This window comes from Thunnus albacares, chromosome 7 (genome assembly GCF_914725855.1).
Source record: "Thunnus albacares chromosome 7, fThuAlb1.1, whole genome shotgun sequence".
Classification (NCBI taxonomy): Eukaryota; Metazoa; Chordata; class Actinopteri; order Scombriformes; family Scombridae; genus Thunnus; species Thunnus albacares.
Window position 1 is genome coordinate 10,496,298 of NC_058112.1, and position 23,437 is coordinate 10,519,734.

General features: G+C 41.5%; 1 protein-coding gene across 4 annotated transcripts in view; it reads right to left on the bottom strand.

Moving 5' to 3' along the window:
* si:ch211-1e14.1 (UPF0606 protein KIAA1549) overlaps positions 1-23,437 on the bottom strand; it is a 39,441-nt gene that overhangs the window by 3,343 nt on the left and 12,661 nt on the right. For 3 of the 4 annotated variants that reach the window (XM_044356822.1, XM_044356824.1, XM_044356821.1), the window contains exons 3-19: positions 17,879-20,134; positions 17,680-17,768; positions 17,264-17,423; positions 17,033-17,163; positions 15,611-15,800; positions 15,371-15,430; positions 15,118-15,263; positions 11,561-11,738; positions 10,402-10,586; positions 6,543-6,778; positions 5,263-5,399; positions 3,684-3,889; positions 3,366-3,595; positions 3,064-3,208; positions 2,450-2,773; positions 896-948; positions 12-160 (exon numbers count right to left, since the gene is read on the bottom strand). In XM_044356822.1, coding sequence (XP_044212757.1) covers positions 12-160; positions 896-948; positions 2,450-2,773; positions 3,064-3,208; positions 3,366-3,595; positions 3,684-3,889; positions 5,263-5,399; positions 6,543-6,778; positions 10,402-10,586; positions 11,561-11,738; positions 15,118-15,263; positions 15,371-15,430; positions 15,611-15,800; positions 17,033-17,163; positions 17,264-17,423; positions 17,680-17,768; positions 17,879-20,134 — 4,875 coding nt within the window. The remainder of the gene's footprint in view (positions 1-11; positions 161-895; positions 949-2,449; positions 2,774-3,063; positions 3,209-3,365; positions 3,596-3,683; positions 3,890-5,262; positions 5,400-6,542; positions 6,779-10,401; positions 10,587-11,560; positions 11,739-15,117; positions 15,264-15,370; positions 15,431-15,610; positions 15,801-17,032; positions 17,164-17,263; positions 17,424-17,679; positions 17,769-17,878; positions 20,135-23,437) is intronic. The other variant, XM_044356823.1, reaches the window with a different exon arrangement.

The window sequence follows — 23,437 nt, forward strand, 5'->3', positions numbered from 1 at the left end:
TGTGCGTGTACCTGTAGTGCCCCCTACTGGTCGCGGTCTCGCAGACGAGGGCAGCTCATCAGCGTAGAGGCCCCTGCTGGAGAACAGGCTGTCTGGCTGGAGCTGCTCAGCGTGTCCTGCTGTTTCTCCTGGTGGCAGGTAGCTTGAGCCAAGGCCTTGCCTAAAACACATGAGGAGAAATTCAGTTTTCCCTTTGAATTAGCTGTGGTTTAATGAAAAAATAACGGGGGTTTTGGCGAGTGAACTGGAATTCTTCTCATTTCCAGTCTCCACACTATCATGTCAACACAGGCCTCAAATATGTAAAACATTCTTGTCCAGCTACTAACAACACATAATGGTAACTTAAAATCAGTTGCATGCACTTCATAAATCCTAATGTTTCATAATTTACAACCACAAAGTACACACAACAAAGCAGTTGACGGCTGCTGATGATATTTCAATTCCACTGTGCTCACATTTCCGGTGGTGATAAGCGGTTTGACCACAAATACATCACCCAGGTTTCATTTGGCTGCTCTGCTCTCTAGAAAATGAACGGACGACATGAAAAAAAGCTGCTTACATTTTTGGCGCTGCGCCTGCACAGTGTGTGTAAGTGTGTTATGACATGAATGTATGCGTGTGTATGGGCTCCTTGGTCTCTTTGGAGCCAGTTAAGAGACCACTGCCTGCATCTGATCCATTAAACCAATAAAATAAAGATGACTCTTCTTTAATTATTCATAAGGTCCAACTCGGTGGATGCACCTAAAGGAATACATTCCTCCTAGTGAAGTGGTGGAAATCAGGCTGTACTGATCAATAGTGTAGGCAGAAGTCAACATGAAATAAGCATATTATTTATTGATCTCTACACAAATATTCAATTTTCATCGATTGCTCTACTAACCTTGGTATCAGGCCTTGGACTGCAGGAGGGGACATGCTCAGCTCAGTGAATCTCTGGAGGACACACAGAGTAAAACAGTGATGACAGGCAACTTAACTACAGGAGATAATGTTTGCATTTGTGGTTCTCAGTTATAATCAAACTATAAATATGCTATGGCACAGCTTTCATACTGTATCAACATATAACAGATACAAATACTGCAATTAATGTAAAGAGACCTCCAACTGAATGCTGATAATTCATATGAGAGCAAAGCAGCAGCGCGTCTGTTCCTGTTTACAGCACAATCGAGCAGGAGGCTTAACTTTATCTAGTAAACCGTGTTGTTTTTACCAAGTTGTTGGATATCCTGCTTTTTTACAGCTGACCTTTCACGACACATTAAAGCACTGAACCTGCAATAGCAGAACCAGCAAATGGCTTTTTATGGCTCCGCTGCTCACTGTTAAATCTCTCTCTATATTTGTCACCTGAGGTGAACACTGGTGTTGAACATTTTACAACAGGGTAGTGATGAATATGTCTCCATAGCTGTAAAATGCATTTAAATATGGCTTTTAAGAATTTAAGTGAGAAGTTCAATTACCATAGTGAATAAGTGTACAGATTAAACTCAAATAATAACTCTGAAACTATTATTCAAATTCCTGTCGTCAAGATAGGGATAGGTTTTGTGTTTGCCCCAATGAATTTATAAAATACTATGCTTTTACTTTTGCTGTTTTTTCAACAGTCATAGTGCTGACTGTCTAGACTTCACTGCTGTTGTAATTTCAGTGATGAAGGGTAAATAACTCTACTGTGTGCCTGTACTGCTAATGTGATGCTCTGCTGTCTCTAAACAACTCCTAATTTTCCTCTTATATAATACACATGGGCACTGAAAGCTTTATTTAATTTTAGCTCAGCTTTCAGCATTATTAAATATACAACACACAGCGTAAGGCCTCTGTGTAACAAAGTGAATGTCTTTGTAAGGTGCTGCTTTAAACAGACCTCCCATCAAGAAAAAGTATAAACATATGTACAAAAAAAAATGACTGCATACACTGAGCTTATTATTCCAGCAGCCTTCAGAGCAGTTACATGACTGTATCTTCTTTGAAAGCAGTCTACGCTGACTAATGCAGATCAAGCATATGCAGGGTATATTACGGCAGAGTCTTAGGAGTTGTAGATAGCTGACGGGGGTTGCAAGGTCGCAGCTACATGGGGGTGACAGATGGAGGAATACTTAACTGATTAGTTTGCTAAGAGGACACAATTAAACTTGAAGCTATACGCTTCATGCTGGGAACGAGGTGAAAAAACCTCATGAAAGGGAAGGGATGGTGAATACAGAGGATTTCACATGTCTGTTTACATTTCTGGTCATCAAAAATTTAAACAGGGAGTCTGAGGTTCTTTTTCTTTATGTCTGTCCCCAGATTAGTGAAAGGAGGAGACACCTGACTGGACACAGCTTAAAAGAAGCTTAGATGCCACAGAGAACTATTTGTTGCCAAAAATACAACTGTGCTCAGCTTCAGGGGCTGAGAGTTGGCTACTTACACCAGGGAAAGGACCAAGGCCTGGATAGGAGGGACCCCAAGATCTGGGCCCACGGCCTGGGGGGCTGGAGCTAGGGGGGTTGGTGTTGACCCCGGGGAGAGTGATTCCCGCTGTGCTGCCCTGAGAGGTGGGCGACACGAGGGCGAAGGCATCGTCGAGCAGGGAGTGCATCTGCTGCCGCGCCTCCTCAATGGAGGGCTGTGGGGGCATGTAGGGGGGTGGGGGAGGGGCATGACCTGGAGGAGAGGAAGCAGGACCCAGGAAGACGTCATCGGTGGGGGAGGGGCTCCTGTGAGGGGATCCTGGGCCTTGGTCAGGGTCCGACTGGAGTAAACACAATGACAGGTTGGATTGGAAAAAAACATCAGTTGAGGTATTACCCAGAACGAATCAAATGTTTCTTTCCATGACTTATACTTGAGATTATTCAGAAAAATAAGCTGTAAAATAATAGGACATGGACATAGTTTACTTGTACTGTATGAACTGTAGTGCTATGATCCTTTAATGGTACTCTATAGGACCATGGAACCATTGTTGTTAAGCATCTGAATCCAATTTGCTCTTTGGGGATTTTTCATATTCAAATACCATGTCACTCCTGCACTACTTACCACATAGGCCACATTGTTGACCCCAGGGCACTTTCTGTAAGCTGCATCAGTGTCCTCAGTGATGAGGTGGTCTTTGTCTGCATCCATCATGCCTCCATTCAGCTGTTCCTTCATCCTTTGTTTGGGAGAGCGCCTCCCTCGACCACTGAGAAGTAAATGTAGACATGTCCTCTATGTTAACTCTTTTTTAAAATTTTCTTAAAGCAAGGCTAGAAAAGCACAGCCATATATCAGATCAAGCCAGGTCAGCTTTTGCACCACAAAACCAAAGAAGTGCATTGACTCACAGTATGAGGCCTAACCTTTTCTTTGGCTCCATGAAGATGGAGGGTATCTGTGCATTCGGGTCCAGGATCTTATCAATCTGTATCTGTGCTTTGTGATAGATGCGATCCTGGTCTTTGGGGTCTCCGATGCCACTGCTCACGTCATCCATCGCGGGGAAGTCGTAATGGCCCTTTCTCTTGGCGCGCAGACGTATCTTGTTACGATGGTGCTCGATCTCTGATTTGTGTCTTAGTGCTACCTGGATCTGAGGAGAAAACACAAAATAAAAATATGGAGGAGTTGGTCTTTGGACTGATTGATTTGCTCAAGCGATCAGACTCAGAAGAGCGAACCTCTTTGTTGATTTGGTTGGTGTCGGTCAGTTTGCCATTGATGGTGGGGCTGTGCAGTGGTGGGACAGGCATGGGCTGCATGGCGATAAGCTGGACTTTGCTGGGGAGTCTCCTGCTTGCGTCTGTGGCACGAGACATCCGATCGACATGTTCAAAGATGGAGGCTGAGGACAGCTGCTCGGTCGTGCCGTTCATAGGCGGAGGACCTGAGAAAGAAAGCAAGAAAATAGAAAAAACAGATCATAATGCAGTCAGCACAGTGTAGTCAATACAAGTCTAAATGGTGATGTGGAGTTAAACCACGGGTGCTTTCAGAGACAACTACTGAGTGAGGATCACTATGAAACATTTATCTTTTTATTTAACTGCCATGACTACATTTAAATAACAACTTATAACAAAAGTCTGGAGTAAATGTTTCCAGCAGTAACATGAAATGAGCTCTGGTTTCTACTTCATTACAAACAATGGCTTTTGTGAAGTCAACTGCTTCTACGCTGTGACTGACAGCTCAGCAGACAGTGATGGATGGTGGGAACAAGCAAGAGCACAAGCTACCGCAGAAACAAACACACAGACACAGCTGCTGGAGGTCAAGAATGAGGTCTACAGAGACACAGACAGAGAGAGGACAAAGTCTTACCAATTCTATTCTTGCCTGCAAACCGCAATAGAAAGGAAAGAAGAGTTTTATTGGAGATCAAATAAGAGCAGCTAAGATAGAAGTGGTAGCTGTAGCTGACAATAAAACTAAAAAGACTAGTATACTGAGATGTGGCCATCATTAAAGTCATTATAATTTTTTTTAGAAATTAAGAGAACACACAAAGAAGAGAGACAAAGAGAGGATACATTCCCACAGCTGATAAAATCTTCTCTTCTGGTCTTGTGAAGTTCATTAGTCAGAGAGAAAAGAAAGGAAGGAGCTGCTGTTGTTAGTACTTCAAATTCAGACAAGCAGAAAAAACACTGATACAGACCGAAGGAGCAGAAAGAGAACGACGGTACGTTATGTAATGCTGAATCTGTCTCATATACAATGTGCTTTACTTATAAACAGTGCGGCAGAGCATATGCTTCTCAGGCGGAGATTTATCAGTAACAAAACAGAGGCCATTCCTCTGTGGGTGAGTCAGGCTGCAGTCTGTGTGCCTGACTGGCTCTGGCTCCAGCACGTAGTGTCTGAGTGGCATTACAGGCTTGAATCTATCAACAAGCTGTCAGATAGAGTAACTTAACATATCTTTTCCCCTCATTTCCCTCCTCTCTCTGGACTTCTTTAGGCCACCAAATGGAGTTCCTACCAGGTGTTTCTTTTACTTTTAATGTTTCCCTGTGTAATCCTAATGTCAGGGCTTGGGTTGATGGTGACTCTTTTCATTAACCTTTCTCTACTTTGCCCTTTAGCCACATCACAGACCCTTCTGCCCTTAATTGGGCCATCTTGTCAATCGAATCATCCCAGCTTGAGTTGCTCTCTTTACATCTCTTTAAGTTTGTCCAATCCCCTCAGTTTCCTTCTTCCCCTCCCCCCAATTCTGTATCTGAAGGAGCGATGTGTGTTGCCAAGGCCACTTGCCATTTAAAACATTGATGGGGAGCTTACGGCTCTGCTTGCTGTCGCTGGGCGTGGCGTGGGCTCTCAGGTTCTCCTCAGTCGATTCTCGCTCACTGGAACGGTCACTCACCACGGAATCACCGTCTGATGGTGAGATCCTGCCAGGAAAACACACACGTACATGAATAATGGAAGGCCAAGAATGTACTTCCATGCTGAAATGCCATGCATAATCGAAAATGGTGGTATCTTCAGAAAGGTAAAAGCTGGGGGGTGGGGGAGTCTTTTAAGAAATACTAATATGATGTTGAAGCTTGTAGTGCTAAATTCTGGAAGCATTTTCACTGATAGAATTATAAACTATTACTTTTTTCCTAATTAATTTGTCTTAACAACCAGTATCAGTGCTCTACTCTGATTAAGACAGTTGTATTAACAACAGGAGCTAATAAAAGCATTAAGAACTAACTGCTGTACTAATGTTTTGGTGTCAAATATTGTCTATTAACCTGAGCAGTCAGTGAGCCGGGAGCAGTTGGTAATGGTGCACATATCTGAAATATTTTTACAATGGAAAATGGAAAATTCCTCTAAGCATCTCTGCTATGATAAATAATAAATATAGTATGTGTACATGAAGTTCATCGATTCAAAATATTTAGTAAGGGCTATGGCAAATAAAATCAAACAATATTCAGTCTATTCTTATCGAAGAAGTTTGAACAAAGGAAGTAAAACTATGCAAACAATAAAAAATAAATCTCTCTGTATATCGTAACTAAATATAATTGATATAGACAATCTGTGACAGAATGCAAGAGTAAAGGAATGGCCCTCACTGTCTAGTGCATCAATTATTGATCAGAGGATCTGTCAAGAGCTTTTTGTCCGGTTGACTGACTGTCCCAACTGAGCTGGGTTGAAAATCCGGGTGATAGGGTGAAAAACAAGCTCTGTTAAATATCTTTACTAAACATCTTGATATGTATCAGGTAGAGGATTAACCCTCCCCCAGAAATCTCTAACTGTGAGCAAACTGTGAGTGTTTTGACCAGATGGTGGATTAGGAAAGACAAAAATAATCCTCTGACTATAACTGAGTAAAACACTACGATGAAATGCTATTTCAGAGCTTCTTGTCTGTTGCTTTCTCTCTTCTATGTTGTGTAGCCTCAGACAGAATAACCTACTGTATGTAGACATAACCTGATGCAATTTAATGTTCTTGTGTCTCCATATTCATTTTACTAATCTATCATGCTATTTCGCTCCTCCTGCATTGTACTACCGGCAGCACCGACCTTTCTCGTCTTCGACCGCTGCGGGATGCCTTGGTGGAGGTGGCTGAGGATTTCGATATCGGGGTAGGGATCTCCCCGTTCTCTGATGGACTGAGGCCTTCTTTAATGGACACGGGCAGGGGCCCAGGGCCAGGGCCTGGCGGGACAGACTCCTGGATCACCATGACATCATCCTTACTCTGCTGGCCAAGGTGCAGCTTGGCAAAGTCAAAGCCTTTCACACTGGGAGCCTGCAACTGAGGAAAGGGACAGAAGAGAAGCAAAGAGAGGAGAGTTTTAGGAATAAGACATGGAAAGAAAGGTGGAGAGACATATGAAAGACAGAAGTTAAAGAGGTAAGAGAGAGGGAGCCAAGAGAAATGAACAATACTAATAATATTTACTTAACAACAGGAGGGCAATTCTCAGTAACAGCATTCATCATCTGTAAGTTGAGTCATATTTCAGTATGGCATGGTTGCATAACGACATTAATTTGCAGTTTAAACCACTGACAATCTATTTGATTTTTTTGACCAAGAGTTGTGAGTGAGTAAAGTGACAGCCAGTTAGATAGATGGACAAGTTTTAAGTACATAATTGGGTCAAATGACTGATGAATGGATGTCCAGGAGAGGAGGGAGACTCAGACAGACAGACATTAATGAATAAAAGGAAAACGAGAAAGAGAGACAGACAGAGACGTGGGGAAACATTGAGCTGCTTGCTTTTCTTTGAGGTGGTGGGGGGATGGAAGCAGTGAGACTATGTGAGTGCAAAGCCCTCAGGACTTTCCAACAGCAAAGGAGTAAACAGAGGATGTCAGATCTCAGTATGTGTGCTCGCAGTTTGCGTAACTCCGGGTCTTATGACACCGAAACGTGTCTACAAGAGAAGAGAAGAGTGACATGACATGTTCTCTGTATTATACGTGCACACACTGAGTTTATTATTGCAAAACGTGTGGCTTAGAAGAGGCTTGTTGGTATAAAACTCCTAATCCGGCGTGATGCTTGCCAGTATGAAACAGCTAATCCAAAGAGAGTGTGTGTATGTTTGTGTGTGTGCGTGCTGAGCTCAACGGCATATAAACAACGCCGGTCTTTGAAAGGGAAAGCATTCAAAAAGCGGCAGCTGAAATAGTCGACCTGTTTCGTTATAACTGACACCGAGGCTGAATGAAAGCAAACACACAGCTAGTGAACTATATCCCACACATTATACTCACTAATTACTACTTAGCCTGGTCTTAAGACATATTGGGGATTCACTCAGAACAAACAGTTGATACATGCAGAATGACAACTAATACTTCGCAACACAGAGTCACTGTATGCTCCTCAGGATCTACAGACTATAAACACACCATCATATACATAATGCTGGATTGTCTAAGTCTAAGCATCAAAACAGGATATAGCATGATCCTACTGTCCGCTAATGAAACAAGCACTAGTCACACCGTATACCTCCGCCTTGGCTCTCCTCCCTTTAGACAACACTTTCATTTGCTCTTCTTTCTTCATCTGCCCTGTTTTCTTTAGCATCGCTTTGTTCTCTTTTCCTCTTTGCTCTTCGGGTTTAAAGCCTTTCTTTTTAGCTTTCTCCTTGTCCTCATCTTCGTCTTCATCATCTTCTTCTTCCTCCTCCTCCTCCTCTTCCTCCTCTTCTTCTTCTTCTTCCTCCTCCTCTTCTTCTTCCTCACTGCTCATACTCTTTTTGCTCTTAGGAAGAGCTACTGGTGTCTGAGCAGAAGCAATGGTGGACAGGATAAATACTTCCTAGTGATGAGGCACAATGCTTTTGCATCTGTATCTTAAAACTCATACACCCAGCTGGACTTTTAACAATGTTTCACTTCATTAACTGTATCTACTCCGCTGTTCTTTACATAATGGTGAAATATTTAAATAACTACTGATGAACAAACAACAAACAAACACAAACTAGGTCTCATCTATATCTTCTACACACCACCACCACACTGCTCTGTACCTTCCCCTTTTTAACCTCCTTCTCCTCCTCCTCCTCTTCCTCCTCTTCTTCCTCCTCATATTCTTCCTCTTCTTCTTCACTAAACTCTATATCCCTCTTAATTGGAGAGAGTGCCTGGGGAAGAGGGGTCCTTGATTCTCTGAATGGGGTAGCAGGCTGAGAGTAGAGGAGTGGTGTTAAGTGACAGATGATTGTGTTATGCAGAGAGGGTAAGCTAAGTCATAGTTACCTCAGCACATTAGATTCATTGCATTACACCAATGTGGGTTCATAGCTCAACTCAAATGGAAGTGGAGAGGAAGGAAAGTCAGACACAGACAGAAATATTACCCAGTAGGACACGAAGCCCTGAAAAATACACACATAAATCCCCAAAACAGCCCGCTTAAAATTCAGCGTATAAAAATCTATTTCAGGATTTGATGGAAGTGGTATTCCTGTGTCACTGACATCTGAGATAATGACGAAAGAGTCACTGTGGCTGAGAAAGACTACTGCAGGGGTTACTCATACAGACAGCCGGTTACTTATGTACCACACTTTTAAACTGCGTCACACGCTGATAAACCTAGAACCGGATCAAAATGTTGTGCCCATCCCTCACACCAAAACAAAACAGGACAGAATGCTGTGATTTTTGGGATTACTTTGGCATTGGTATCACAATACATTAACACTGCTAGGCAATATACTGTACATCAAAATGTATTGTACCCTGGTGAATTTAGACACAGTGTAATTCAATGTTACATTCTTTCTCTGGTGAACTCGACCCTGTGTCTCGCAGTGAACTGATGTATTTTCAACAAAGACTAGAGTCATTTCATTACTGCTTAAAAATATTTTGTTCATCGTGATTTCTGAGCTTCCACAAGCAGGAAAAATCTCCCTCCTGCCAATTAATTTCAGGGCAAAACAGAACATGCTTTAAAGTTAGAGAGACAATAGTAAGACGGGAAACAGCCTCAGCAGAGCCGAATTACATTATTTCTATGTCAAGTGGAAGGAAAAAAGAAAGGAGAAGCATTTCAGTTGTCACAAACAGAAAACACAGTGAGACCAAGGGGGACTGTCGGGCAGGGTGGTTAGATCTTTAACCCAATGAGTATGAGAGGCAATATAGGAAAAAAGCTTTAAATCACATGTAAGAGCAGTTAAGGCTCATGGCATGTACTAGAAGTTTTAACCCAGTTCATGCCCATTAATAAATTCCTTACTGGGATCATTAAAGTTTTACTAATCTAATCTAAAAGAAGAAATGAAGAAGAAGTCCAGAATCTGTGCCGTCCCAGAGCACATTCATGGCAATGACAGATACACCTAATTAATGAGCAGTTCATATGAATTTTAAATTGAACTCAGCTTTCTAACGTTCCAAATCAGTTGTCATAATCTTTTCTATGCAGAACACAGTAATGTTCGGAGTACTGATTTTCATTAACACAATTAAACATAATGTAACACAGTAAATACAATACATACACAGTAAATCTCTATTAGGTGCGGCCATTTTTAAACAACAACAAAAATAAGTTGAATAAAAACAGAAACATAAACTCTCCTCCCACTTGCACTTTGTAGCAGCTCCCCAACAGAGAAAAGTTAGCAAAAATGTCACTTTTTAAAGGTTAAAGTACATTTGTCAATGAAAAAAAGGTCAATATAACGCCACAAAAGAACCTCAACATATTTCTAAACCAACTGAAGTGACTGATGACGCAACGAACAACGGAAACAATGGAAACTGTGGTGGCGATTACTGCCATTTTACATATTTCAAATATGACATTTGAAGAACGAGCTGTTGACTCTGAATTATTTTGAAACACGCAGTGAAGTCCGATGTAGAATCAGACGCTGTACAACACTGATGATGAGACTCTACCTTCTGTCTCTGCTGGATGGAGGTCATGGCGTCTGGCTGGAACTCCAGCTTGTCTGTCCGACATAGTTTCCAGTAGAGGATGGAAATGATGATGATGACCACCAGGAGGGGAATCACCACCCCGATGACGATCCACATGTTGGTGTTCTCAGTGTCGGAGGGTGAGGACGCCAACTTCTCTACAGCTGCAGAGAAAGAGGGAGAGATTGAGAGAGTGATGGGGAGGGATGCAAAATTGACTTAATGTTAATTTTTGTTTAAAGTCGGGCTTCAAAAACAAAAAAAATGTAACGTATGTGTATGTGGTTCAATATTCAAAGCACACCCTTTTTATTCCCTTCAGTCCTATTCACAAACACCTTATAGATGCTAAGCTAAACATGCAATATATCTTTGGAGTGCTGCCTCTTTTCTCACTGCTGTAATCCTTAATGCAGACCTTCATTAGTTTTAATTAACATTCATTTCATCCCCTGGGAAAGTACTGTAGGAGAACACAGGCAGCACAGAAACAGACCTCCCTTGAGGGGCTCTCATTAGGCCTTCATCCCCTGTTTAGATTCTTATTGAGGAAAACAGGCTTTTGATACAGTGCATACAAGGAGAGGTAATTAGCTCAAAATGTTACTATAAACATAAAAAGGAACACATGAAGCCAGAAGTTTAATTTTTTCTTATTAGGAGCTTGTGAACAATGAGACACAAGGCATGTCACTAAGCTGTAAGTTCACCTTTTGAGACTACATGCAATATTCTCTTTGAGGTTTATAAATTATTTTCTTAATATTGTGTCCTTTCTTGTTCTTTGTGTCCCTCTGCTCCAGCTCCAATTTAACTCAAATTAATTAAGTTCAACTAGACCTTGAATTGTGCAATTTACATCAAAAAAAAAAAGAAAAACAGTCCTTGCAGCACACTATATTTCAAGTCAAATACCAAATACAACAACAAAAGTAACAACAATAATACATAACTAACACTATCTATCTGCACAGGAGAAAACTCAACTCCATACCAGCCCTCAAGAGTTTAGCAACTTGGATGCTTGCAAACATGGGAGCTTAAACTTAGTTTGTCAATGTCAAGGACCATCTCCTCACTCACTAAATCACCAGGGTGCCCTTGAATGTCAGTTATTTGTTATGCCAGAGGTACTCACGCTGTGCTAAAATGCCCTGAACACGATATCCCAAGACAATGGCAGCCTTTTGAACATCCAAGCTGTTGAGAAGGTTGGCTGTTTTGACTGCAGGCATCCGCTGACCGCTGGGACCCTCCACAAAATACACGATCGCCAAGGGCTGGTCTGCACCCAGCAGCCGGCTCATACTTACAACCTGGAGGTTGAAACAATCAGAAAGGTAGGAGTTAGTCATTTGTCCAAACATTAACAACAAAATCATGTGGTACATCAGTAAAGTGGAGATATGAAAAGTTGGATTTAAAACAACTCAGTCTCCAAGAGGTGTGCAAATGTATGTAAACAATTATCCAGTATCTAATAAGGTGGAAGGCCATCCTTTCTCATCAGGGCAACTTAAATTCATCTCTGAATATTGTTACCCAAGTCTTGAAATTATTGTAATGAAATATCGGGGTATGACTACAATTTCCTTAAGTGATAAGAAAAAGAAATCTGCTTCCCATAAAAGTTCAGGAAGTTTGGATGTGGTAATTAGCAAGGCTATAGGAGATATTTGAGTTCATGCTAAACATGGATACTCTTTTTTTTGTTTAGCTACATGTGTGGGGACATAAATTTTGGGATATGGGAATTAAGGAAATGTACCTCAGTTGTAATACAATTACAAAGAGCAATCATGAGGCCTAATGACTACTAAGAGATGGCTGCCTGTACTGTCCACCACATTTTAAACAGACATCATGGCATCTTATGTCTTTATCCAAACATAAACATGTCCAGATGTTAGAAAAAGGCTGCAGAACACTCAATAGACTTATTTTTATTGCTCAGGGACCTGGGCTTGCAATCCCCACAGTTTTTGTGGTTCTTAGCAATCATCTTGCCTTTGTCTTTATACATCTGCTGATGAACTTTTACCATTGGACAACTGCTCTGCTTCCCGTTCTTTCTTCTCATTTGTTGTCACAACCTGTAAATTATTACCCCCTGCAACATTTGTGGCTAATAGACAGTGCTCAAGTAACTTGAAAAGAAGTGCTTCCAAAATGATCACAGGATTCATGGAAGATGAAACACTACACCCCCCACACTATAAATGGAATGTCTGATGAAGGTCCTAATGAGCAAAGTGTCATGATTTCAGTGATGACTTTTTAATGGAGAGTGTGGTACCTCATTTTCTATGGAGCCCTGTAACATTAATAATTTTTGAGGTTTTGTGACTGCAGAAACTAAAATTCAGACACCAACTATTTGGCCTCTCTAAATGCCGTCGGTTGCACTGAAACCTGTTATAAAAGCCTCTGATTAGACTGAAACTACACGTTCAAGGATTCTGCCTCTGATCACTCTTTGTAAATAACAGTGCACATTTGCATTCACGTAATGTCCTGGAACACAGAAATAACATGTCAAGCATTTCAACTGTATGTAACTATATGTTTTGTACATCTTAACATTGCATCTGTGTAGCTGAAAGCCCTTTTATATGAGACATTGCCTCATTTTGCCAACTATTTTTATATACAAAAACATCTACATACACTGACACACACATAGAGAAAAAGCATACTCATGACATGTCAATTTGCTTTCTGTATTCCCATTGGATCATTCATTGTTTAAATATTTCTCCATGTTGTCTAATACGACTGTGTGTGTGTGCAGTCTCCTTCTGGTTGCTCTGAGGCACAGCACAGTCTGCTGTCTGCACTTCTGGAAAGAGTAAAGTGCAGGTCATGCCTGGGCTAACACAGAAAAATGGCTGTGCAGGCTCCCTCATCCAGGGTTTAATCCAGTCCATGCACGGTTATTAGAGTGGAAAGATGGCAGCGTGAATGTGTGTCTTTATTGCACGACCCTGACTCAACCTCCTCTTTTATCTGTCTAGGCAGACTCATAAGGTATTCTCATGGGTGACGACACCACACTGATTCTGTCATGACAGTCTAGGGACATCTGTTTGAGATATGTGTCTATGTATTTGTGCGAGTGTGTGCGTGCAAGGCAGCAAGACAAAGGATTCCTCTGAAGTACAGTCTGAGACACCTTATTCTCATTATATCCAACAGACACTCGAAGTTGAGTGTCTTTGAAATGTTAAAAAACATCTAAACTAGGCTTCCTTAATGACAGTATCATATCACGGCTGGAAGGAACACAAGCATGGCATAATAAGCTGTCTATGTATAACAGACATTCATATTCATGACTGTGAAAAACATCATTTCTAAAGGTAAAAAGGATGCCAGAACTTAAACTTAGAGATCTAATCATAGCACAAACACAGACACTAAAGGTTCACCACAAGTATGTTCCTCCGTTTTCCTAAATTGCTATGTGGGTTTTATGCAGACAACAATGCAGGAGGCAGAAAGGTCAGAAACAGTTAGGTTGCTATTCAGCCAAGGATGATATTTATCACTCTGACAGCCCAACTGTTTAAAGACCACCATATGCACTCAGACTTCATGAGGTCAGATCAAATATGCATCTCTCATCTCTCATTACAAGTCTCTTTTATCTGAGGGTTTTGCATTCTCTGTTCCTCTGATTTCTGGAATCTTTTACCTACCCATCTCTGCATCCCCATAAAGTCTACCCTCTCAAACACAGAGACAAACTCTTAATCATGCCAACTGCAGGATACAGACGGAGAGAGAGAAACAATTAATAATTGATCTGCTCTTTGCAGCTCTGTGAGTCACAGGAGCCATCAAGTAACAGGACCAGAGAAATGAGGAAAGAGGAGAAAGAACAAGGACTCATGAGGTTGTGGTTTTTGAGTGGCTCGCCCCTGGGCTGAATGGGATGCTGTTGCCATGGAGACAGAGCCCTATCCTGTCCCCTTAGAGATGAGCAGGTGCGGAGCAAACCCACAAAAGCTAGAGCCTGATTAGTAAAGCAGTAAGGCTTTCAGTGGCTACAAACACTGCAACGCTCACATAATGAGCCCTCAGTACTCAGTAGGCAAGGTAGTTAGAGAGAGCTTGCATCAGGGAATAATGACATAAATGGTACAAGGAAGGAAGCTTTTTCAAGATTAAGTGAGTAATCCATTAACAAACCTTCAGTTAAAGAGTTTAGAAAGTTTTATTGTGTAATAAACAAGAAACTCAACTGGTAATTCTATTGTATACTGCAGTTTAATCAGAAGAAATGCATTGCAAGCATATCTTGATCAAACACTGACTTTACAATAACTGAGAGTCAAGTATCGAGCTTTAAAATCTTATTCACTTTAAAACAATTAAATAAATAAAAATCTGCTTGTGAGGTGTGAAACCTTGACTTGTTTGTAATATAGTTTTGAGAAATTTTAAAACAGATATTTGAAATTAAGAGGACAAACACAGCACCTAACCATTTCAAGATAATATCACTTAACTTTTACTTCTAATAAGTGAAATTAGCAAGATTAGTTTGCCTTTTTTTCCAAAAAGCAACAGTAGATTTAAGATGCTTGTGAAGCTTGATACATTTTGCAGTGTGTGTACTATCTTCTGTAAAAGCGATGTAGCTCTAAGTACAATCACTGAGTACAATATTTTATATATATATTGATACAATACCTGAACGCTGCTGTTGCCTATGGTGGTGGCTCTCTTAACACGTCTGACTAATCCCATCGCCTCCCCGAGCAACATGGCCACACGGCGCTCTATGTTGGCTTGAAAGGTCCTCTCACCCACTTTCTGGTCCAGTACACCCAGGAGCACTATGTGCACAGACAACAGAAATAAGATACATATTATAACCACAAATGGTGTCATATTCAAGTAGTTGCAGCAGAATAAACCATGCCAACAACTGAAACCACCATACCTGTTCTAACCCAGGAGGACCGAAAAAACTGGCTGGTATTCAACTCTGGATAATGGAAAGCTGTTGGAAGGAGAGAAGGATGTTTAAGTGTAATAACTTTTAACTCAAGACAACCATTGGTGGATGTGACACAAGCAGAAAGCACACTTCCAGCTACTACAGACGCAAAGGTCACATTTTAGGGATCACTGTGTAACGCAGGTAAGTGGAAATACAGTGAAACAACCCTATATGACTCACGCTCAGCAATCTGCAGAACAGGAAAGCCCATGTAATAGCTGAATTCCACCATGGTGAGCTTCATCAGAGCATTGCTGACCTCTGACCCCATTAGATAACCCCTGGAAGTCCTCACGGTGAAGGTGATGTCCACCGGCTGCCTCACTAGCCGTTGCTCCTGATATTTAGGAGCCATGGTTATGTTTACGATCTGAAACACAATTAGACAGAGACAGAATTTAGAGGTCAAACGATTACATGACAAAAAATATGCAAAACATTTTCCATTCTGCTGTTGATGTAACTTCTGGGAAAGTCTGTTTGTCTCTTTAAGAGTTAAAACGAAGCCCCCAATCTGAAAATCATTGGCTTCGAAAGTAGAACACAAAATTGGGCAGTGTGGCCCAGGGCATAGTTTGCTAGTTGCTGCCACAAATGGGTGATTTAATCCTAACATTTATACCAACTAAAAGACTATAATACAGGCATCAGTGTAATAGGATTACGCAAAACTCTACCGAAGCCAACTATCCACATATCCAAATAAGCTCTGTATTAACAAACAATAAGCGTCTTTAATACTCAACAGCTAGAGCATAAACTTCAAATATCCAAGTGAAAGAGCTCAAGTATCTTTGGGGTCTTGTTGACAAGTGTGGGTATTATGAAGAGTGAGGTCGACAGAAGGATTGGTGGTGGTTGTGTACTGGACAGTGATGGTAAGGAAGGAGCTGAGCCTGAAGGTGACTGAACCCTCGTCTCAGATCATAACCTCTTCTTTGTGACTGCAAGAATGAGACTGTGGAGGAAGCTTGGACAAGAATAGCCATTTTCTGTGTTGAAAGGAGCCAGTTGAGGTGCTCTGGGCATCTGATCAGAATGAAATCCCCTAGGAGAGTGTGGGTGAGGAGAGGGACGTCTGGGCTACTGTGCTTACCAGGCTGCTATAGCCATCCAGACCAAATAAACGATGGAAAATGGACGGACAGATACATAGATAGAGCATAAATCTAAATATGTGAAACCAAACTGATCTTATAGCAAACAGTGTTTTTAATAAATAGCTTTCATGGTGGCTGAAATCCAAAAGCCCCAGCACTTGTGATTAAACAGAACAGCTCCTGTTTGCAAAGAAATATCCCAATCAGAGTCAGCCTACCCTGCAGCAATCACAGTCATCCACTGGTGAAATGAAAGGAGGCGGTTCGGGGTCAGCTCAGTCAGCAAACAAGCAGTGGGTTCAGCTGTTCAGCTTGCTTGCACAAAAAGCATAGCAACCCATGTTTTTTTTTAAACTTTCTTTGCAGGGCAAAAATACAAAAATAAAGACATCTCTCCCTTTTCAGATAGACAGATACTACAATATGCTCAGTAAAGCTACAGTATAGCTTAAACTGGAGGGAAGCAGCTGTAACAGATGAATATTATGCAGGTCCCACTCACATGCACCGTGAAGTTGGTGGACTCCCTTGAGCGTCGACGTACTTCCGCAAAGGCCCTGGTCAAACCTTTCTCAATACCCTCACTAAAATTGCAGAATCGCACATCTATGTGGCCAGGAACAAATTGCAGCACTGCAAAGAGGAGAGACAAGGAGAGTTTGGATGCAAGTTTGAAAACGAAACGGTTATCTTGAAATCTTTCAATATTTTACTTCAGTAAAAGTTTGTTTACCTGTGTGGACTTGATATTTACTGTCTGGTGTTGTCCAGTTGGGAGACACAGACAGGAAGCGCCGCCCAGACCTTCGCAGTGCATTGATGACAGATATGGCTGTGTACACGACTGGACCAGACACCACCCGAAACACAAACTTTGGTGGGGGGTCGACAACCTTCGCAGACAAAACAAGAAAATATGACACAGACAAATCACTCATTAGAATCATTCATTCAAGTGCTTTGTGTTAAATGTTCTTTAAAGGTCACTGAGGTTCTGTGGATCTTGACAACTAATTCTGTGGGTTTTAAAATTTTTTTTATTAGTATCATATTTGAAAAAAAAATGAAGACGTGGCTCAGCCTTTATGGTTCACATGCACCAATGTCATGTAAACACACACACACATACACACACTCTCATGTACTTACCTGCAGCTCAACAGATTTGTTGTATTCCAATTTCAGGATGTCTCTGACTTGAGATTTGGCATATCCAACAGTGGCCCCAGAGGGAAAGCCTTCAGGAGAAAGCATAAGCTAATTGTTATAGTCTTATTTTATGAAACTGTACATGTACTATATGTATATTTCAAGTTCAAGTTACAGAAAAATGAGATGTCAGACTTACCAACTTTTACTAAATAAGCAGGCTTGTCAAGGTCGCAGAAGTACTGTTTTGATGTTGTTGCTGTAGTCGGGGTCTTAACACTGGTGGTAGAGATGATCCTGACACTTGTGGATGCTTCTGTGGTAGCAGTAGCTCCAGTTGTTGCTTGACGAGAAGTAGTGGTGGCAGTTGTAGTTGTGGGTACAGCAGAGATTGTGTTAGCTTCACTGTTAGGTGGGATCAAGGTCATTGTGGCTGGGATGTCAACTCCATCTTCAGTCACCCCTTGATCACCCAGCATGATTGGGGGGAGCAAAGTGACATTAGATGTGGGTTCAGTTGAAGCTAAAGTGGTATTAAGAGTTGGTTCAGTTGTAATAGTAGTGTCTTGGGGATAAATGTCTGTTGTACCAGCAGTCGTGTTGGCAGGATGTTCAGTGGGAACTGGGGAGAAGGCTGCTGTTGCACTTAAGACAGGAGTGGTGTGTATGGTACTCTGTGGGAAAAACTCTGTAACAAACCAGTGGACATCTGTCAGAGAGGAAGACATTACATCATCTGGCAGTAAAGCCGTAGCACCGGGTAGAATAGCTGCTGTTGATGAGGTGCTGTCCGGGGTAAAAGTAAGAGAAGCTGCAGACCAATCTTTGGTGGACACTTGACCAAACCAGATGGAGGAAGAGGGATCAAAGAAGGGTGTTGTGACTATGGAAGGATGCAGAAAAGGCTCTGAGACATTGACCAGCTGAGGACTCTCCTCTGTGGTTGGTGGTGTTTCGTCATTAGGCTCAAACCCTGACAGATCACTAGAGGATTCATCCTCAGTCGATTTGGTATCATTGGTGAAGCTGCTGGTGGGTGTGATGTCTGTAGTTCTGATAGACACCACAGTAACATTCCCTCTTTGTTCAGCTCCACTGTCTGATCCACTGTTCTCCTTGGTCAACTGAGTGGTGTAATATTCCAAGCTGTTCATGTCAGGTAAGAGGACGTCTGTTGGTTGAATGCTGAAAGTATCTGACCAATCTATGTCTGATGCTTCGGTTATATCGTTGTGAATTGTGGGAGTAGGTTCCAGTGTATAGTGAATTGTAGAGGACAAAGAGGAAGGATAAATGGATTTCAGTGGAAGAATGGTGCTGTATGCTGTCATTAGGCTGGAAGATGGTGAGATGTGAAAAGGATGCAAGGATGAAGGTGATATGCCTGCCCTGGAAGGGAAGGATGTATCATAGCTTTCTGTATAGTCCTCCAGATCGTATGTGTCAGAGGGCACCTTGGTGACCAGAGAGTAGTCATCTCCCTCTGAATTCAAGAACGACATTGTCTCCATGTAGTCCCCAGACCCCCAGTCCAATTCCATGGTGTTGGTAGGGTAGAAGTCCTCTGGAGAGACCTCAGTGGGTTCAGATACAGGTGATGTAGGGTGGGGGCCGATGAAAGGCACATAGTAGCTAGGAGCCAGAATCTCATCTGGGTTGGGTAGCATGTTTATGTCATGTGCTGGTTGGTTCGCCTGCAAGGGAGCACTGCTGGGGTTCAGTTGGTTTACATCCTGAATTTTACCTGGAGCATTTACAGGAAGCTTGGGGTCAAGTAAGACATGATCTAAAATATATGATTCATCTGACATAGAGTCAGTGAAAGCCAATTCAGGGGTCTCAAGAGGCTGACTAGGAGGTGAGGTTATGATTGATTGTGTTTGTTCTGATGCTCCATCCTGTTGCTTCCTGAAAGCTGACAAAGGTGCATCTAGAACTTTTTGCTCAGAAGTAAAACTGAGCTGCGGTGTTGTTGACCTTGTAAAAGCTGAGGAGCTTATTTTGGATGTTATAGATATATTTGACTGAGGCTGCAGCTGAGATCTTGTAGGAGCTGGAGAGAGAGAGGAAGCTTGCTTGGCAGAATTCATCCTGGCAAGCTTCCAGTCTGATGAGAGTTTAGCTGGTGCCTCAAATTGTGGACTAGACCCCAATACATGTTCAGAGGGACTTAATGATGGAGTGGAAAGAGGCTGTGGTTTTTCCGCAAGGAGGTAACTTGGCGTGAAGGATTTAGAGTTTTCAGGAGCAACATGTCCCCACTGAAAACGCATGCTGTCAGCAGTCCTAGCTTCATGGTCGGGTTCAGGAATGGATGGCAGGGCACCAGGTGAGTCTGAGCTCCCAAAGGCAGTAGTATGTGAGGCTGGTAAGGCTGATGGTGACGACCCTGTTGAAATTGGAACATCTTGAAGAAATCCCTTAGAGTGGTGTGTGGAGCGCAACAGAGACCCATCTGCAGAGGAACAAAGAGAATGATTCAGTTTAGCACTGAATAAAGACAGATTCATGACTGACTTCAAACAAAGTAAATTACAAGGATGAGGGCTAGACTGTGATTCAAATTGGGCTCCTTCTAATAACTGTTGTCATTCACGCACCCAACCTGATTTATTTTACTCACCAATATAGGGACCATGACTTGATTATTAATGAAAGCAAGTTTAAATATTAGTTTAATCTACATGCTCTGGATGTAAATAGTTATAAAGAGCTGGTTGCTTTTATACACATGATATCCTGATATCAGCCTTAAGACTTAATTAACTGTAATTTCATTACTTCTGAAACTTCAAATTGTACTCAACTTTGGCAAGCATCAAGCATTAACAAACCAGATGATGTCCCCTCACTCCTTTTGTAAAAATAGTGTAGCCAAATTGTTCAACAGAAAGGCAGGATGAGTTGTACAATGTACACAAAAAACAATGGCATTACATCAGTGAATAGCTTTAGTTTGAATGGGCTGTGTTGGGCTAACTCGGCCCTAAATGGCCAAAATGAGCACTGACCATGAGTCATTGTAAAACTGTTCACCTCTGGACTGAAGGTCACAGAAGGATAAATAGACCGTATAGTAGTAGAGTACGATACTTCATTGATTCTGTATGAGAAAGCTGTAGTGGATTTAGGATGTTAAATGAAACCTTGGTCTATATTTAGATAACATCAATACTTCATTGACAGCCGATTCAGAAACTGCAACGATAGAAAACAAGTGGGATTTGAGATCTATAAAACAGTGAGCATAGTTGACCAGGAAATACTAGTTATTCGGCCAGCTCATTGAACTTGCTATTAACTAGAGCATGAACAAAATGATGTTAGCCTGATCACTAGTATAGCTGATGTCCCATTTGCTTAAGTGGCTACAAAATGGAACCATTAATCTAAAGAAAATGTCAAAACCAGGAAGGAGTAAGGAAACACTCACAGGCTAATACACTTCCATGATAAAAAAGACCACGCTAGGCTGCACTTAAGAAAAGCTGAAAATTATGTTTTCCTCACTTCCAGTTTTGACCTATGGGAATATGCTAGCATGCACGCACTGAACATATATCCCAAAATAAATGAGTGGTTGTTCTGGCTAAGCTCCTTGATGGCCTGGGCTTTTTACAGATGCACTCTAGAGAGAACATCTCCCATCCTTTTTTATGATACCTGACCTTGGAGTGATGGATGATGCAATTTTCAGCTCATCAGGAAGCAACTCTTCCTCTTACACATCACATTAAAATCCTTAAGGGTGACATTAGACCAGCCAAAATGTAGGAATGGCAAATGTGGCATATGCAATGCATTTCCAACTTAATTTAAGTGCCAAGAGCCATAGTGTATCGTGCATGACATAACTTGAGAAGTGCCTTGAATACACTTAATGGTCAGAGGCTAACATGTCAGAGAAAGGCTATATGGAGGGCTAAAGAGAAAGACACAAAATAACACCTAAATAATTCATGGTAACAGACCTTTTAACAGTTCCATGTAGCTGTATAAGTTTGCCTCTTTTATATGCTTACATGTGGTTCATTTTTTTCATAAGAATAACATTCAGAAGATTCATGGTTCTGCTGGCATGGTTGCTTCTATACTACTGTGATACATGAGCTAATATCAGATATACAAGACAAATAAAGGGAGACAAGTTAAGGTGGCTGCTTAAATTAAAACAGATGCTATCTTATGGTTTTGGAGGTCATAGATGATCAACATGTGTCATAACCAAGGTTCATGCCTGCATTTGAGCGTTACACGCCTAAACAAACCACATCAAGGAGAAAATATACAATAATTCTTTTTAAATAAGATCAATGTGGGCTGCATGTCTTGATTTTGTACTTGAAAGTACGTCTTGAATAGAGCAGTCATTACAGTATTGCCATTGCCAGAGGCAAGCCACCAACAGCCTCTACATAGTGACTCAGCAGTTGCTGGTAATGTTGCTGCTCTTTGTAGTCAACAGAGGCCTTGAGAATCATACACACTTGAAAATAGCCACAGAATCAGCTGAAGAAGACGACTATTTTTAACATTGGGGGCAGAGACTAGATCACTTATAAAAAAGCATCAACAAAAAAGAATATACTTCTGGAGTGTCATCTTCAATTGCATTGCTTCATAGACTGCCTTTGGCTTGGCCCAAGAGAAAACTCCCAACTTAATTATAACCTACTCTGGTACCTTAATTGAGTCAGCATGCTATTATAACAGAGCCCGATGGAGAGGACTTGGAAGGAAAAGCCAAGACTTTCTTCTCTGAAGGCTAAGCTGTGCTGCACATTCTCCAAACTGCTGCACAGCTCCTCGTCTGCTGTGCCAAGTGTTTGAAACCCAGAGGGGTAGTGCACAACTGAGCAGATGCGCACACGCGCACACACACACACACACACTGAGAACACCAAATAATGTCCTTAACCATTAATAGGAGGTAAACTGGTTGCCTATTCTTCTATATGGGTTGTTTACTGATGGCCTGAATCCTCAGTATTGTGAGGAAGTTATTACTTATCATAAGAATAAAGCGAAGACAGGAGAAGCCACAGTATTAAGTGAACTGTGCTCTGGCAAGTCTTATATAGCTAAGTATAAAAAAGTAACTGCATCAGCTTGTATCCAAATCTGTGCGACTGCACATCAGTCCAAGCAACAGTATGGGACAAGTAGAGTCGTCAATGTGAAATTATGTGTGGTGCTCTGTTCACTAAACCATCCAGTATGCTGACCAACTTTGCATTTTTTTGCATTTGGCCGTAAACAACAATTCATTTTACTCGTTACAGATATATAAAAGAACAAACAAAGACTACACAGACAAGCGTCACAGGATGTTTGTCAAACATGCTGATATTTCAGGTCATACTTTGGCACATGACCCCATAATGTCACCTCATCTCAGCACTCACCACAGTGACAAACCCATTTATTTATCGTCACATTTAGGACAATTAAAGATGCATGAATGGATGACAAAACATCCAGCTAATTAAGACAAACGCTATTATTGGCAGATTGATTGATGATAATACTGATAATTGTAGTGATGATGACAATGGTGAGAATGCTGATGATGGTAATGGTAGTAAGAGAATACAGAGTGGAACCAAAAAACAACGCCCCCACCCCTGCTCTCTGTTCCACAACAGGAATAGTATTCAGTATATATGATGAAAATATTTTAAATAAATAAATAAATAAACAAACTTTGCCAGTCCAAAGCTGATTCATAACTGCAGAAGGACCTGGCTGGTTATTTTTA